General features: G+C 37.2%; 1 protein-coding gene across 1 annotated transcript in view; it reads right to left on the bottom strand.

Moving 5' to 3' along the window:
* LOC122127997 (gametocyte-specific factor 1-like) overlaps positions 1-2,325 on the bottom strand; it is a 33,486-nt gene extending 31,161 nt beyond the window's left edge. The window contains exons 1-2 of the mRNA XM_042702301.1: positions 2,316-2,325; positions 1,653-1,753 (exon numbers count right to left, since the gene is read on the bottom strand). Coding sequence (XP_042558235.1) covers positions 1,653-1,753; positions 2,316-2,325 — 111 coding nt within the window. The remainder of the gene's footprint in view (positions 1-1,652; positions 1,754-2,315) is intronic.
* Positions 2,326-17,751: the final 15,426 nt, after the last annotated feature.

Raw genomic sequence — 17,751 nt, 5'->3', positions numbered from 1 at the left:
TTTTGAAATGCAAATTTTACAAGTTCGGCAGAGGTGGAGATGGGACTGAAGGGATGTAGTTGAAGAGTTAGGAGGGAGAGGATAGTAGCAGAAAAATAAAGGAGGAGGAAACAATTTTGGATAAGAAATGCACTCATTAATTGTAACCCCTCTGTACAGTATTTTCACAATAAAAATTTATTTAAAATATGCTATGTCAAAAATGAACGTTATCATTTAAGCAGGGTGGGAGGGGGGTAAATGTAATTCTGGAGATGGGGGAAGGGATGGCAGTGGAAACTCAACGGAGGAGGCAACAATGATAAGAAAAATACTCATTATATTACTCCTGTAACTGTAACCACTCTGTAAAGTATTTTCACAATAAAAACTTATTTAAAAAAAGATGATAAATCAAATAAGATAGGTATACAAGTGGTTTTTTTCCCCTCTTGCTATTGTTTTTAACATATTTTTAATGAACTATTTGATATTTTTCCCTTTGGTGTGTTCCTCCCCATGGTATAACCCCTGTTTTCACTGTATTTGATTCTAGTGCACTGCATTGTGTATATATTTATCTAATTTGGGAAGAGGAAGGTAAAAAAAAAAAAAACTAGTGCATCCCTTTGCAAAGGGCTAGACTTCTACAATTTTCAAAGAACTTCTTCTATTCTCATTTGATAGGGGAGATAAGAAGGTTTATGACTCTCCTGCATGGGCTGGCATTAAAAAAATGATACAGTGATATCAAACTCTCAGGTTGTTATTATTTCTTTAATGAGGAAATAGGGCCAAGACACCCATAAATTCTATATGGAACTTTAGAAATGCACATAAGTGTTCAATTTTGGCCTATGTTTACTAAAATATGGGTTATTTATATAAAATTTACAAATGCATAGTAAGGGTGATTGAAAACATATTTGAAAATACCCAAAATGGAGGGTCATCACATGTGTCTTCTTTACAAACAAAATAGCAGAAACTATGAATTTCCTACAGCTCTGAAACTTATTGTAGCAGTGCTACATGAAGAAAAAAGTAAGTTTCTACCCACAGTTCAGTGAACCTTCAAATATTGTGTAATTTTTGGAGAAAATAAGAGCAAGTTTGTAATAAATACCTCCAATATAGAAAATAGACAAAATGCATCTCCCATTTTATGGTTATAAACATGGCATGAAAAGTCAAGTACTCAAACTGAATTCTAGACCATAAAATACGGCGGTTGTTTTAAGAAAATAATTTAAGAATAACTTAATTTACATTTTGTACATTAGGCAATGGGGAGGAAAACGAAACCACCTCTAATATTTGTGAGGTATGTAAAGTTCTCTGTATGTTATTTTCACAATAAAAAGGCAGAAAAAAAGAAATATGGCACACAGAGTTAGACATAATTACCGACACAAAACATTTTGCCTTTGTTCTGCTTTGAATAGAGATCTAGAAATATGTCTCTAGAAATAAATTGGATTAGGATTGTCTTACTTTCCATTACATGCTGCAGAGATTTCAGAAGAAATACAAAAATCTCACTATGGTATTTATGCCTACATTCTCTCACATTTTCACATATATTTCCTACAATTTATTATAAAAACAATACTCCAATTTATCCATGAACTAAAGAAATTATGTAATACCAACATGTTCCAGTGAAACATTACCTCTTTGCATTTCACAAGATGGTATGGGAACCTGCATGATCTGATTTTGTGATTTTTATCATAGGGACACTGCAACAACCTCTCAGGATCCACAGATTCCTCTGAAAGAGAACAAATACCTCGGGAAAATCAATATATTGGGGAACATACAAGTCTTCAATGTTGCTTCCATTATTAACTATACCTTAACTCAGGAATCCTAATTTGGGGCATATAGATTTAAAATATGACAAAGAGTATTACTCTGGAATTTAACTTCTGATGTATTCTCAGTTCCTATTAGTTAGTTCTTAATTTTTATTATGAAAAATATTTATTCTAGTTGAAAAAATATTAATTTGAGTCAAATGGAGCTCTTAGCATGTTTTATCTTCTGAAAGCAAACATCCATTGAGCGCCCTTGATTTAATTACTTTCTTACATTTCAATCTAGAATGTGCCCGTAATTTATATTCTCTTTCACCTTTCAATCTAGAACATCAAAAGTCAAAGTTATAATTATCAAAATGTCTAAAGTTTCAGATTCATATCATGACGAATCCTACTATCCTATTCTCTCAGTTCCTGTCAATATACTTTCTGTGATTCCAAACAAGAAAAAAAAATAGCATGAACTAGACCATTTAAAATAATTTTCCAAAACAAATGCTTAAACATGTTTACCTTTTTCCATTGTGACAGACAGATATATATAAGCAATTCCTGCGGATAAAAAAAAAAAAAATTCTCTGAGAGAAAACAAGACTAAATACTCCAAAACCACATGTCTTAAATGTTGTGATTTTGCCGTTGATATGAAAAACAACTGGGTAGAACCTATTCATCTCTAATACTTTTTTTTGCTAGACACACTTGTATTGAAGTATATTGATAACTGTTTACTTCACAAATTATGGTCACTTATAATAAGCTATAGAAATGTATAACCTTTGAACTCAAAATTAATTTCATATTTTTCATACATTTTTCTTCAACATACAAAAACAGAGGATAATGCATCATGACAACTTTTAAGCGAATGGGGAAAAGTTTTTCTAAGTTATTGGTGTCTGAATTAACAAATTCCAAACTCCATTTTACAACCATCTAATACCTATTGAAAATAGGCACTTGTCTGAAGGAGGATTTTCCTTTCCATAGATATACCGTGATTCCTATTCAGATTATAAGATCAGTATGGAGTATTATTCAGGTAACTGATTCTTAGAGAATATATGCATCACAAAGCAAAGGAATAATTGAGACTAGTAAGAGTCAAAGTTTGAGATGGGTGCTGTCATTCAATAGGTAGTAAATTTTAGTAGTACAGTGTCTAGTGGCCATGAAGCAGAGCCAGAAGACATTACACTATGACTAACTCACATAAAAGTGACAGTAAAAAAAGTAAATTTTAAATACCCCAAAATGGAAATATGTGTTTTCTTAAGTCTAAGGAAGTAAAGAATTTTCATTATTTTACCAATGAAATAATACTGCCTAGTTGGAGAAAACTATAAGAGCTACATTTGGGATGTCTGTGAGAAATGTCTCAGTCACATACAAAAAGATGATTTACATGTCTATGTCATAGAAGTCGGAAAAGAAATCTAGGGACTGTTACCTGTCTCCTTCAGTTAACTGGATTCACCAAACCAGTCAGGATGTCCTCCTCCCCAGGTCAGACGATGTCCCACTAGTAGGTTTTCCACAGCAACAGCTACTTCTCTATAATGACTTCTCTACATGGGGCCAACGCTATTGTGATGTAGTTCCTCAATCTCACTTCCGTTTTACCAACTGATAGAATTCAGCCATACTTCCACATATGACAACGGAAGTGCTGACCTCCGGCTTGAACCCGGAAGACAATGTCCCATTACTTTTTGGTATGAATTGTTGTACTCCAATTCAGTATAATAGAAATGTGTGAGTATTCAGTAGAGCACTAATGTGAACGGATATGTCACAATTTTTATCTACACACCAACTACTGGTTCTGTGTAAATTGTCCTGCCCACACATCTGTAAACTTACTATGGCTTATATAGCCACAATAAGTCATTCTTTATGTATTATTCTTTCCTTGTTTAGTTTTTTTACAAATCAATATTTTTATTAGGAGACAGTTTCACAAAAAGACTCTTAGAGAAATTAATCACCTTCTGCCAAAAACGTTCCTTATCCTTCCTTGTAGAGAACATGGATCTTTGTACATATTTCTTTTAGTTCACATTTTTGACTAAAATTAATTTAAAGTAACAATGATGTTTTCTTGGATTTCACAGAGCAAATAGTCACAAATATTAAATGAAAACAGCAAGAGAAAAACAAGTTCCCAGATGAATTTCTTCATTTATATACCATATATTTTACTTACAAAAATATTAATGTTACTACATACTATACAATAAACTATAAAAGCTATACAAAAATCCTTGTGAATGTATGGCTTTAGGAATGCCTTTGCATTATTTAATCACCAATAACATAAACTACATGCAAATTTCCTGCACTATAACTTTCAATTAAAGAATTTGCAACTCAAGAATCTATTGACAGGTTTATGTAGAACAACATAAAGTCAGTTAGTTTTTAATAAAATAGGAAGTTATTATGCCAGGTTTTGGAAAGGTGTATTGAAGCGTTTCTGGTATATAAAAGGTGGTACAACATATAGGTCACATATTATGTAGATTTTGTATCATCATTATTCATAAACACCAAGTCATTTTATTTAAAAATATGCCAAAGAGTTTTTGTTATACCCTAAGGAAACTTTGAGCATTTTGTATATCTACTGCCAAAGATCTTCATTAACAAGTAGACAATTGGTGCCAGGGGCTTACAACTCTAATCCTAGATTTGTATTGCAGTCCAAAATGCAGGAAAAACCAGCGATTCAACTCCAATTGCTTAGAAAACCCAAGTGTGCACTATCCTAAAATAAGTATGTATAGGAACAAACTAGCGTAAATTAAACTATTTGATGATATAATAATGAGGCCAGGATGTTTTTGGTCTATAAATTTGTCTGTTTTGAATAGCTGTTTTTTTTTTTTTTTTTTTTTTTTTTGGGTCCGGTCGTGAGGCCTGAACTCTGGGTCTGGGAGCTGTCCCTCAGCTCTTCAGCTCAAGGCTAGCGCTTTACCACTTGAGGCACAGCGCCACTTCCGGCTTTATTCTTTTTGCTTATGTGGTGCTGAGGAATCGAACCCAGGGCCTCGAGCATGCAAGGCAAGCGCCCTACCACTAAGCCACCTTCCCAGCCCCTTGAATAGCTGTTTAATGATTCTGAGGAACTGAAACATTTCAGTATTTCTATAGGTAGAAAAATATAAAAAATGGTTTAAGATAATTGAAACAAGGACAGACACTGGTGGCTCATGCCTGTAATCCTAGCTATTCAGGAGGCTGAGATCTGAGGATGACGGTTCAAGGCAAACCTGGGCAGGAAAGTCCGTGAGACACTTATCTCCAATAAAGCACTAGACAACTAAACGTGGTAGTGTGGTTCCAGTGGTAGAGTGCTTGCCTTGAGCTGAGGAGCTCAAGGACAGCGCCCAAGGAAATACTTCAAGCCCCATGACACACCAAAAATAAAAAAAAGATAATTGAAACTAACCAACAAGGGAGAGAAAAATAAAAGACCATGATTTGTCATTAAATGGAGGATCTGGAAACATCTCTAATTAAAATAAAAAGCATGGACAGCTTGGTACAGATAAAGAAAGGAAAGTGTGGCACTGCTTGATATCTCAGGAAGTTAATCATAAACACCAAAGCAAAGCAGGAAACCTCTCTGAAGTAGATACAAAAGATTCCCATCAGAGGGCTTCTCAAAAGTAATGATGAAGGTTTGTAAGGTCTATCATGTGTGCTTGGGATTTGACAGTGTTCATGTAAGAATCATTATTTTAGTACTCTAAGGAAATATTGTGCTTCTGTCAATTGAATCAAAATCTAAGACATTATCCCACTTCTTCTTATGCATGAATGAACTCCAATATATTTCAATTGTATTAAAATTCAGTAAATTTGATTTCTACATAGAATTCTTCCTGGTATTGGCCAGCACACACCCTGATGCTCATTGGCATGCTTTCTGTTTAGCCAGCAGGGTTTTCTCTGCCTTCCATATGTTCCAGTAGGCTACAATACACAAGATACTTTTATTGAAAACTTGTTTAAGTGCAAGTAATAGAAATAAATTTAGACATAAGGTCTGAAAGAATTAAGCACATTTTACAGATGGAGTAGACTTTGACTGGTTTTATTGATAGAATTTTCCTAATGGTAGTGTACCATTTTTAATGGTCATTATCATTAGGCAAATTCTATGAATGTAACTAGATATATATTGTAATGATATAACTATGTATATAACTAGATATTATTTCTATTGAAGAAATAGTAATAACTCACTGAATTTGTTTTCTAGTAATTGACATTCAAGCATTTATGAAAGTTTTCAATTTAAATTAAAACATTTGGACCAAAAGTGCACACAGCCTTACCAAAAGGGAAAATGAATTAATGAACCATTTCCTTTGTGGCAATACTAGACTCAGAATTACAAGGAGCTATGTGATACATTGTCCCAAACTCGATTCTCAACAATCACAATTTTCTGAGGAAAACATCCATGAACTGATTTATGTTAGAGAAATTATGTTCCCTCTAAAATGGAGACATGCAAATAATTCTCAATGAATATACTGACATTCAGTTTCTTATAAGGTAGTTTTGTGCCTGGACAATAGTATTGCACATACTCACAAAATATAGTCATTGATAGTTCCTCTACTGATGAAACATAGGCTCCAATTTTCCTGCAATGAACCCTTTTGGAAAATGGAGAAATTTACAAGCAAGGATTTGTTTCCTTATTTACATTTATTACTGTATGAAAGGGCAGAAATAGTCTCCTCTATTTTCAGAAATTTTCACTATAATATGCCTTGTGACACTTTGCTCCTTCCTACATTGATTCCTTGAGACTTTTACAGTCTCTACTAAATCCAATATGAATAGAAAATATTGAGATTCACACATAGACTCTCTTCACCAGGATTTCATGTAAATATTCGTGTTGAATCAATCACAAGAATTGTATTTACATTCAAATGTTTCTGCAAAGATTGCACATAATGTTTTACATCATTCATTACCAAAATTACTGCTGTCTAAATATGCACATCGTCAGATACAACCTGGTTTCAAAACCACCATATGTGTTGACCTTCTTTTGAATTCACATTTCTAACCTACATCCTCACTACATAGTTCCAACTTTTTTTCAAAGATTAATCCTCATAAAATGTGCTTAAACCATCAGCCTAACTTACAACAGGAAGGTTTTTAGTGTATTATGCATTCATGTGCAATACTGTCTGAAAATAAAATGCGTTTTCAGAAAGAAAGATAAATAATACCAGCTTGTATGAACAAGGAAATACCTTCTGGGGAAAACAAATATTAATGATTGCACTATTGTGTAAACTAATTGCTAAAATTTGTAAGAATATTTTTATTGTGTTTTTGGCACATCAGTATCTGCAAAATATAAAGTTCTTAGATGGCTTAGCCTCAATCCCAATGTAGAAGATTTCAGATTATAGTAGAAGAATGTAATTTATCTTTGACTCAAGTAAGAAAATTTATCACATCAATTATTCTAAAATTCTCATGAAATCCAGCTGCCAGCTTTTCTACTGAATGAGGTCAGAGGATTGCAGTTCAAAGGCATCCAATGCAGGAAAACACATGTGACTCAATTCCAATAACCTTCAATAACACCCAAAGTTGCACTATGCCTCAAGTAGTGAAGGGATCTCCTGCAGTGAGTGCAGGGATACAGTTTAATATCCTCAACCAACAAAAAAATTCTCTCAGGAAGAAGCATTTTTGAAATTGCATTCTTGCAAAATAATATCATAGCCATATTCCTGTTGCATTCTGAAAGACATAGAATGATAGCTTTCCTTGACGCTCTTTCTCCTTCATATTTCTTGCCATTTGTTTGTGCTGGCATGTTTTCTTAATATTCAATAAACAATTTCAATTTGTTAATTATGCTTTTATTACTATGGGTGTTCAAATGTCAATGTATTGGCACTGATGACGCTCACATCATATGAAGCATAGAGAATATCTGAAAGGAAAATTTGAAATATTAATATACATGCTTGGATTCAAATTTATTCCTGTTATTACATTGTCGAATTCATTATTTCATACTACAATCAGTCAAACAACGTTTGTGTCCCTTTCGTCAATTTATTTTGAATTAAACCGATTTGAACTCAAACAATTTCATGACTTCTAGTAGCATCCAGAGTAAATAAAACATTAGGCCCTATTATGTTTTAATACCGTCATTTGACAATTCTCATAGAAGGAGTCTCTATTGAATGTTTATCACCATTCATTCCTTTGGACCCTAAACTATGTTAAAACTTATTTTGTTTTTCTTGCTCTGAGAAATACTACTATAGTACTGTACATTTACCACGGATTTTATTACTACACACAAAATAGAAGAAAGTAAAACAGTGTTATAGATACATAAACAAACAATAGTGAGAAGAAAGATATAATATCCATTTGGAGAATTTTGAAGAATACAGAAAATTACACCAAGGTGCATATCTTCTAATCCTAAGATAATTTTCAGGAAATTTCTTATATAAAAGAATAGTAAAAGTGTGTTAAACCTGGGGAGTTTGTGCCCTTATTATCTGTTTCAGTTGACACAAGCACAAGTTGATGTGAGAGTTCTGGCATCAGGAATTGAAATTGAGCAATCTTTGCCCTATCACATTAACAGAGACCTATATAAGGGAGGCACTCTAAAAGGTGACAATTGTTGGTTAAAAACCCAACTAGTGGGGTTGTTTTCTTCCTTCTTATGTAAGGTATCCAGCTGTATTTTACTGACTCCGATTTACTTTAGAAGATACACAAGATATACCGATTTTGCCCACCTTCCTAACACTTTCTGTAGGTTTTCTCTTGGATGTTTCTAGATTATGCAATAATGAACATATAGTACCATTCTATCTCCACTCTCCCATGTCTATTATCGTCATATTTTCTCAAAAATTCGTGGTATGTGCAACAGCATCAGAATGCTTCTCTTCCTACCAGTTTAGAATACTATAGTATCAAGCAAGCATAAATGCAAAAGTTACTGATATTCATGTTATGGTTTTGAACACAAGAAATATTTATATGTCTTCTCTTTTGTGGTTCAGAATCACTACACATGTGTATTAGGAGTTTTGCTTCCAATTAAAACTGAGTTCTAAGTACAGTTTTAAGGGTTAATTTCCCCAAAGTTTCTTTTTTGTTTCTTTAACAATTTTTATTATGGTATTCTTGTGCAAAATTTCATCCCTAAATGTTGGTGGTTCATACCTCCAATCTGAGGTGGCTGAGACTTTTGCTTAGTCTATCAGACCCACTCAAGTGGAACTCGAGCATTTTAGAATACCAGAAGCATCACAATGGTTCAAACTAGGAGAGCTCCTGCTTTGAACAAAAAGACCTTAGAGATATAGGGAGGGGCCTGAATTCAAGTAAAATAACCTATCCAAAAGACTTTCTGGTATTCATCAAAAGAACTAGTTGCAAAGAAGGGAATAATAAAAGATTATTATTATTAACTGCTAACAGATATTTAACATAAGTGAATATTTCACAAAAGGTTTCTAAAAATTTGAACTAAAATTGTGAATTGATCCTTCATGTCATATGTTATCAAGACAATCATTAAAACTATGGGTAACACATTCTAGGCCTCGAAATATATAAAAAGTAATGGCCACTTCATATCTATTTTTGTCTGACTTACTATTTAATAAAAACCTATATTGAGTGCTTTCTTCTTTCCTACTGTTTTTAAATATGCTTATTCAGTAGTACCTGTGAGAAAATCCCAGACCACAGGTCTTGGATGTTTTCCCTCATGTCACACTCTAAGACACAGGATTCACTGCTTGTTTAATACATTACAGAGTGTAAAATATTTCTTAGGTAAAACGAACTTTAAGATATTTATATTTGTAAGCAGTTATTTCATTTCTTGCTGGATAAACTTCTGAGGAGAAAAATACACTGCCCTCCATTAGCCCTATTTCAGTGGCTGAAATGTAAGGCAGTTGTTATTTTTTGCTGGGAATATTTTGAGCACAGAGATATATATACTTCCTTAGATCAAACAGACCATTGAAACAAGTGTCATATAAAGTAACTCATATATAATTATAAAAAGTAAGATCATAGTTCTGGTGATTAGATGCTAAGAAGACACCAGCACTATACTTCTATCAAAGCCTAGCACAATTCCAGTGAATTCTTTCATGAAAATCCTAGCACTCATTAATGGAATCTTCCTTTCTGTCTTTGGGTCAGAAGGAAGCATTTCAATTGAGACAGCTCGCGCGATGATAAAGTAACTGAAATCCTCAAGGTGAAATGATTACGTCATTGTTACATTAAGTATGGAACCAAATAGAGGAGACAATGGAAGTGACCACTGCAAATGATATGTCCATTCGATGGAAGGGCTTCCTATTGTCTTTGGTGGGTCTACTTATCTTTAGCAGATACTTTAATGTGCACACAATTCTTTCACTCTTCCCGTTTATGTCAATGGTTTTATTATAGATCTAAGCATTACTCATATTCAGAGCTTTTCTGAATATCAGCTGTTGTCTTCCTTCAAGTTTATTGTCATATCGAGTTTTCCAGGTTCAATTGAAATGCCAGGACACACTATTGTCTGAAGCATTTTTGTATCATGGAATGATAGTACTAATCACTAAATTCTGTCTGAATATTCTATCAACTCACAAAATTTACACTGTAGTCTTTTCTAGGATGCTCTTAGCACTATTTCCTAGCAGTGCTTAATAGAAGGCAGGAAAGTATTCAAGTATACTTTGGAAAAATGACATGATCCGGTCCAATGAACTTTCCCATAAAAAATATATTTTCAATTCCTTCCAGAGAATTTTCAGGCATTATTTTGAACTGTGATCCACAATGAAATTCAATAAACAAAATACACATACAGAAATAAATTTTATACAAAATTTGCTTGTAAATGCCATCTTAATATTTCTGTGAATTTGTTTGCTTATCCTTCATATATACAATAGCATTGGATTATTTCTGGTAACACTACACAATTTTAAGATCAAATATATATTGAAGAAATACTGTGAATTCTTCATAGCTAAAATATGACTTCAAATAAATTTAGTAGTTTTAATCTTGTAATATCCTGAGGTAATATTGCAATATTCTTCAAGTTATAAGCTTAGGCTACACCATTCCATTACTCTATGATAACTCATGCTTTAAACCTCATACTGAATATGGTTTGCTGCTTAAATTATAACGTTTATGTGAGGGAAAATTACAATATTCTTTTTTTTAATTTTTATTTCTTATTGTGAAAATACGGTACAGAGGTGTTACAATTCCATGGGCAAGATAATGAATACATTTCTTATCAAGAATTGTAGACTCCTCCTTTGTTTCCCCTTGCCACAGCTTCCACATCTTCCTCCCGTCCCTCCCCAAATACTCCCCTTCCCCAACCCCCAAAGTTGTAAAGTTCGTTTTCGACATAACGACTTATGCTTCTCATTGTTGCAATGGGTCCACCTGTATTCCTATTTAAACGACTTTTTTTTCCCCTTCCCCTCCACAAATTATACCGACATCAAATACAGTGAAAGCAGGGGTTATATGTGGGGAGGGACATGCAAAGCAACAAAGAAATAATCTTATGAATGTGTTAGAAACAATCACATGAAAGAAAAAATTGAATACATATCTTAGGGTTTTTTCCCTAACATCACCTTATCACACCTTTTCTACTTGACTCAGACATATACTAGATATTGCAAATAAGGGAAACATGGGACCTATGTTTCTTTGGGCCTGGCTTACTTCACTTAACATAATTTTTTCCAAGTGTATCCATTTCCTAACAAAGGGGCAATGCCATTCTTTCTGGTGTAGGTATGGAATTCCAGTGTGTATATATCCCACATTTTCTTGATCCATTGATCTACTGACAGGCATCTGGGTTGGTTCCATGTCTTAGCTATGGTAAATATTGCTGCAGTAAACCTACTCGGGTTGGTAGTTTTAGTGTGGTCTTGTTTGTGAACATTCGGGTAAATGCTCAAAAGCAGGATTGCTGGGTCATAGGGGAGCTATATATGGAGTCATTTCAGGAAACTCCATACTGCTTTCCAAAGTGGTTTAACAAGTTTACACTCCCACCAACAATGCAGTAAGGTTCCCTTTTGTCCATATCCCCTCCACTGTCTTTTGTTCTTAGCTTTCTTAGCCATTCTAACTGGGGTGAGGTGGTATCTCAATGTTGTTTTGATTTGAATTTCTTTTGTGGCTAGGGAGGTTGAGCATTTCTTCATCTGTCTATTGGCCATCCTTCTTTCCGCTTCAGAGGAGTTTCTCTTTAAGTCTTTAGCCTACTTATTTATTGAGCAGTCGTTTCTTTGAAGATTTGTTGTTGGGGGATTTAATTTTTTGAGTTCCCGGTATATTTTAGATATGAGACCCTTGTCCATATAAGGCTAGTGAAGATCTTCGCCTAATTCGTGGGCTTTCTATTGATCTTGCTAGCTATGACCTTTGCCATGCAAAAGCTCTGCAATTTCATGCAATCCCATTTGTCCAGAATTTCTTTGATTTGTTGTTTTTCTGTGTCTCTATTAAGAAAATTTCAGCCTGTGCCAAGGAGACCTAGGCTTCTCATATTCCATCCTGTAATATTTTCGAGTGTTTGCTTTGACTTCATGGTGTTTGACTATTTGCAGTTGCTTATATTGCAGAGTGCTATATGGGCATCTAGCTTTAGTTTTCTACAGGTGTTTAATCAACTTTGTCAGCACTATTTGCAGAAGAAATTGTCTTTCTTCCATTTTATATTTTTTCTCCATCAGGGAAATTTAGTTGGCTCTAGGTCTGTGAGTTCATTCCTGGGTCCCAGGTCTATGTATTGGTCATCATGTTGGTTCTTGTGCCAGTACTAAACTGTTTTCATTACTATGGCATTGTTGTAAAATTTGAAATTTGATATTGGTATTCCTCCAGCATTGTTGTTTCTTCTAAGGAGTGTTTTTGCTATTCAGGGTCTTTTATTATTCCATATCAATTTCAGGGTTGCTTCTTCTATTTCATTGAAGAATGAAATGAAGTTGGAACATTGACCAGTATTGCATTTAACTTGCAGTTAGCCTTTGAGATTATTGTCATTTCACATTAACCTTCCCAATCCTGGGTCAAGGGAGGCTTTTTTCCCACGTCCTTACTTATGCTTTAATTTCCTTTTTCAGGTTTTTTAAACTTTTCATCGTAGATATTCTTCACTTCTCCATTTTACTCAACTCCTAAGTACTTTATTTTTATGGGATTGTTTCAAAATGAGTTTTTTTTTCCCCCTGATTTCAGCCGGTCTTTTCCCATTATTGGCATGTAGAAAAGCCATTAATTTTGAGGGTTAATTTTGTATCCTATTACTTTGCCAAAATTTCTGATCAGCTCTAGTAATTTGGCAATAGATACTATAGGATTCTTTAAATACAAGCTCATGTCATCTGCAAAGAAGGAGAGTTTTACCTCTTTTTCCCTATATAGAACCACTTTATATTTGCATCTTTCTATGCCTTGTAACTAGTGAAGTGGAGAGAGTGGACATCCTTGTCTCATTTCTGATTGCACAGGAAATAACTATCTCTTTACTATTAAGTATAATCCTCGCTGTTGGGTAATTATACACAGGCTTTATTATATTGAGGAATGTTCATTGAATTCCTAGAATGTCTATTGCTGAGTTCAAGGCCCAGGAATAAAGTTCAAATTCGACACTGAGTTCAAGGCCCAGACCATGCAACTAAGGCTAAGGCTTTAAGTTTAAGCCTTAGGCTATGAATTGGAAGCCCAGGCCCCATTTTGAAATCCCAGGCCCATGCTATCTCCCCAACATCTACATCTAAGAACCAGTTCAAGTAACAGGCAGTGAGTTCAAGACCAGGCTATGAATTAAAATCCCAGACTCGAGGTCAATGCCCAGGCACCTAGTTCAAGGCCCACATTGTGAGTGTGAGGCCCAGGGCCCAAGTTCAATGCCCCTTCACCAAAATCAAGGTCCAGGGCCCCAGTTCAAGTCTGTAGCCAAGAGGTCAACGCTCAGTGTATGAGTTCAAGTCCCAGGTTTCAAGGTAAAGGCCCAGGTGATGAGTTCAAGATCCAGACATGAATTTAAATCCCAGGCCATGAGAAAAATCCCAGGCCTTGAGATGAAGGCCCAGTCCCACATTCTACTCCCAGGTCACAATTCAAGGCCTGGGCTATGAGTTCAATACCCAAGCTATAAAGTACAAGTATATGTAACAGGTCCCCATTTCAAAGCCTGGGTTGGACTTTGAACTCAGGGCTTGGAATTTGAATTCCACCCTGAGCCTTGAACTCAGGACCTGGCCCTTGACCTTTGGCCCTGAGATTTGATCTGAGGACCTGTACCTGGAACTCAGAGTCTGGGATTTGAAGTCTCGGACTGAGCTTTGAACTCGGGGTCTAGGCTTTGAATTATTGGCCTGAGATTTGAATTTATAGCCTGGGATTTGAACTTTTTATGTGGGACTTGAATTCAAGACCTGGGACTTTAATTCAGGGAGTAGGACTTAAAGTTCCAGCCTAAGCCTTGAACTCAGGGTGTGGGACATGAACTCAAGGCCTCAGTCTTGAACTCACAACCAGGGCACTGAATTGATTGCCTGAGGCCTTTAACTGGGGGTCTTGGGACTTGAATTCAGGATCTTGGACTTGAACTCAGCCTTGAACTCTTGGCCTGGGACTTGAATCATAGACTAGACCATGAACTCAAGACCTGGGGCATGAACTGGGGCCCCGCATGTTTATCTTGATTCCTGGGACTTGAACTCATGCCCTGGGCCTTGATCTCACAACATGGGCATTGAACTGGGGATATGGATCTTGAACTGGGACCTGGTATTTGAACTTATAGCCTGACCCTGAAATTCTGGGTATGGGCATTAAGGTCACAGCGTGAGCCTTGAACTCACAGCTGGGCCATGAACTCTCAGCCTGGTACTTGAATTAGGGCCTTGGAACTTGAACTCAGTATTGAAGGGGGTCTGGGACTTCAATATAAAGCCTGGGCCTCGAATTCATACCTTGGGCCTTAAATCTAAGGCCTTTCTTTGGTTTTATTGTTTGGGCCTTGATCTCTAAGCCTGGGATTTGAACTCTTGGCCTGGACCTTGATCTCAGCCTGGACATTGAACTCAAGATCTTGGACTTGAGCACATTGTCTGCACCTAAACCTTGGAGGCTAGGACTCCCTCCTCAGCCTAGGTCTTGAACTCATGGCATGGTACTTGAAGTGGGGCCCTGGACATTGATCTCAGGGAGTGGGACTTGAGCTCAGGGTCTGGGCTTTGAACTCTCAACCTGGGCCTTGAACTGGGGGCCTGGGGCTTAAAATCAAAGCTGGGCTGAAACTCTGAGCCTGGGCCTTGAATTCACAGCCTGGGCCTTAACTCACAGTATTGGCTTTGAACTCATGGACTGTTATTTAAATTGGGACCCTGGACCTTGAATGAAGGGACCTGGAACTTGAATTTTCAGCCTGGATATTGAACTCAGGGCCTGGGCTTTAAATTTACACCTGGAACTTGAAGTCACTACCAGCAAGGTGCATTGGGTCTTAACCTTTAAACTCAGGTACTGGGCCTTGAATTCACAGTCAGGGCCTTGAAATCATGTCCTGGGATTAAACTCGGACTCTGGAACTTGAACAAGGGACATGGGACTTGAACAAGGAGCTGGGGCCTTGAATTCACAGGCCAGGTCTAGAACTCGGGCCTGGGCATGAACACAGGGCCTAGAACTTGAATTCAAAGCCTGGGCTTGGGACGTGAACTCTTGGCTAGGAATTTGAATTTAAGGCCTGGGACTTGAACTCATACTTAGCAGAGAGCCTGGGCATTGAACTCGGGACCTGGGACTTGAACTTTGACCTAGGACTGAATTTGGGACTACAACTCAAAGACTGGGCCTTATACTTGCAGGCTAGGATTGGAACAGGGACACTAGACCTTGACTTCATGGCCTGAACCTTGAACTTGGGGTCTGGGACTTGAAATTGGGGCTTGGGAGTTGAATTCACAACATGAACCTTAAACTTGGAGTTTGGGCCTTTTACTATCTGCATGGGACTTTAACACACATACTATGTATGGGCCTTGAACTCGGGACCAGAGACTTAAACATGGGGCTTAGGAGTTAAATTGGGACTAGACTCATAGATTGAGCCTGAAAAATGCAGCCTTGTAATTGAAGTTGGTCTCTTGACCTTGAATTCAGAGCCTGTGACTTGAACTAGGGATCTGGGATTTGAACTCATGGCTGGGCCTGAAAATCTGGGTGTGGGTCTTGAACTCACAGCTTGGGCCTTGACCTCATGGCCTGATACTTGAACTGGGGCCTGGACCTTGAACTCAGGGTGTGTGAACTGAAATCAAGGCCTTGGTCTCGAACTCAGGGCCAGAGACTTCAACGTGAGACCAGTGAATTTTACTCATGACTTGAGACTGTTACTGTGGACATGGCATTTGAACTCATGGCCTGGGATTTGGTCTCAGAACTGGACTTGGACTTAAACTCAAACACTGAACCTTGAATTCTCAGCTTGGGAGTTGAACTGTTTCCCAGAACCTTGAACTCAGGGCCTGGGACTAGATGTTGGGACCTGGGCTTTTTACTCATGGCCTAGGCCTTGAACACTGGGACTAAGACTTGAACTTGAAGACTTGACCTACAACTTATAGCCTGGGTTTTGAATCAAAGCCTGGGACTTGAATTCAAAATGTGGGTCTTAAACTATGAGGCTTAGCCTTGAACTGGGGACCTGGGACTTGAACTAATAGGTCAGGCCTGAAATTCTGGGTCTGGGATTAGAACTCAGAGCCTGGGACTTGACCTGACAGTCTGGTATTTGATCTGGGGACCTGGAACTTGAAATCAGGGTGAAATCATAGTCTTACACTCACAGCCTGCCCCTTGAACTCATTAAGCAATACTTGAACTGAGGTCCTGGATCTTGAACTTGGGTCCTATAATTTGAACACATGGCAAGAGCTTTGCACTTAAAACTTGTTCCTTGAACTGGGTACCTAGGCCTTGAAACGGGGGCCTGGGACTTGAACGTATAAATCAACCTTAAAATCTGGGCCTGGATCTTGAACTCACAGACTGGGCCTTGAACTCAGCCTGGGAATTGGAATTAGGGCCTAGGCCTTGAAAATTTGGCCTTCAATTTGATTTTGGGAACTGGGATTTTTTACTCACAGCTTGGGGCCTTGAAATCAGGCGTGGTACTTGAATTGGGAACCTGGACCTTGAACTTGGGGCCTGGGAATTGAAATCAGAGCCTGGGCCTTGAACTCTGGACCTAAGACATGAACTTGGGACTGTGAGGAGTGTTCATGGCCTGGAACTTGAACTCTTGGCCTGGGATTTAAATGCAAGGCCTGGGCCTTGAACTCATAGCACAAGACTTATACTCAAGGACTAGGACTTTAAATGAGAATTATAGTCTTGAACAGGTAGACTTCACTTTTAAATTGGCCTAAGATTGAACTCATAGCTGTGGCCTGAAATGCTGAGCCTGGGCATTGAATTCACAGTCTGGGTCTTGAACTTGTATTCTGGACCTTGAACTCATGGCTTGGTATTAGATCTGGGGTCCTGGACCTTGAGCACAGGGGTGAACTTGGGACCTGGGCCGTCAACTTGGAACCTGGGGCTTAAACTCACAACCTAGGCCTTGAACATGGAAACTGAACTTGAATTCAGGACCTAGGAATTGAATTCATTGCCTGAGCCTTGAACTAGGGCCCTGGCCTTTTACTTTAGTTTGTTATTGAAATGGAGGCCTGGAACTTGAATTGGGAATCTGTGCTTTGAACTCTGGGCCTGGGAATTGAACTATTGTCCTGAGACTTGAATTCATGGTGGGGGACCCTGCACTTTAACAAGGGGCCTGGGAGTTGAACAT

The sequence above is a fragment of the Dipodomys spectabilis genome, unplaced genomic scaffold (assembly GCF_019054845.1).
Source record: "Dipodomys spectabilis isolate Male_0828 unplaced genomic scaffold, ASM1905484v1 ptg000319l, whole genome shotgun sequence".
Lineage (NCBI taxonomy): Eukaryota > Metazoa > Chordata > Mammalia > Rodentia > Heteromyidae > Dipodomys > Dipodomys spectabilis.
Note: the sequence above shows the minus strand (reverse complement) of the source record. Positions and strands in the feature narration are given on the sequence as shown.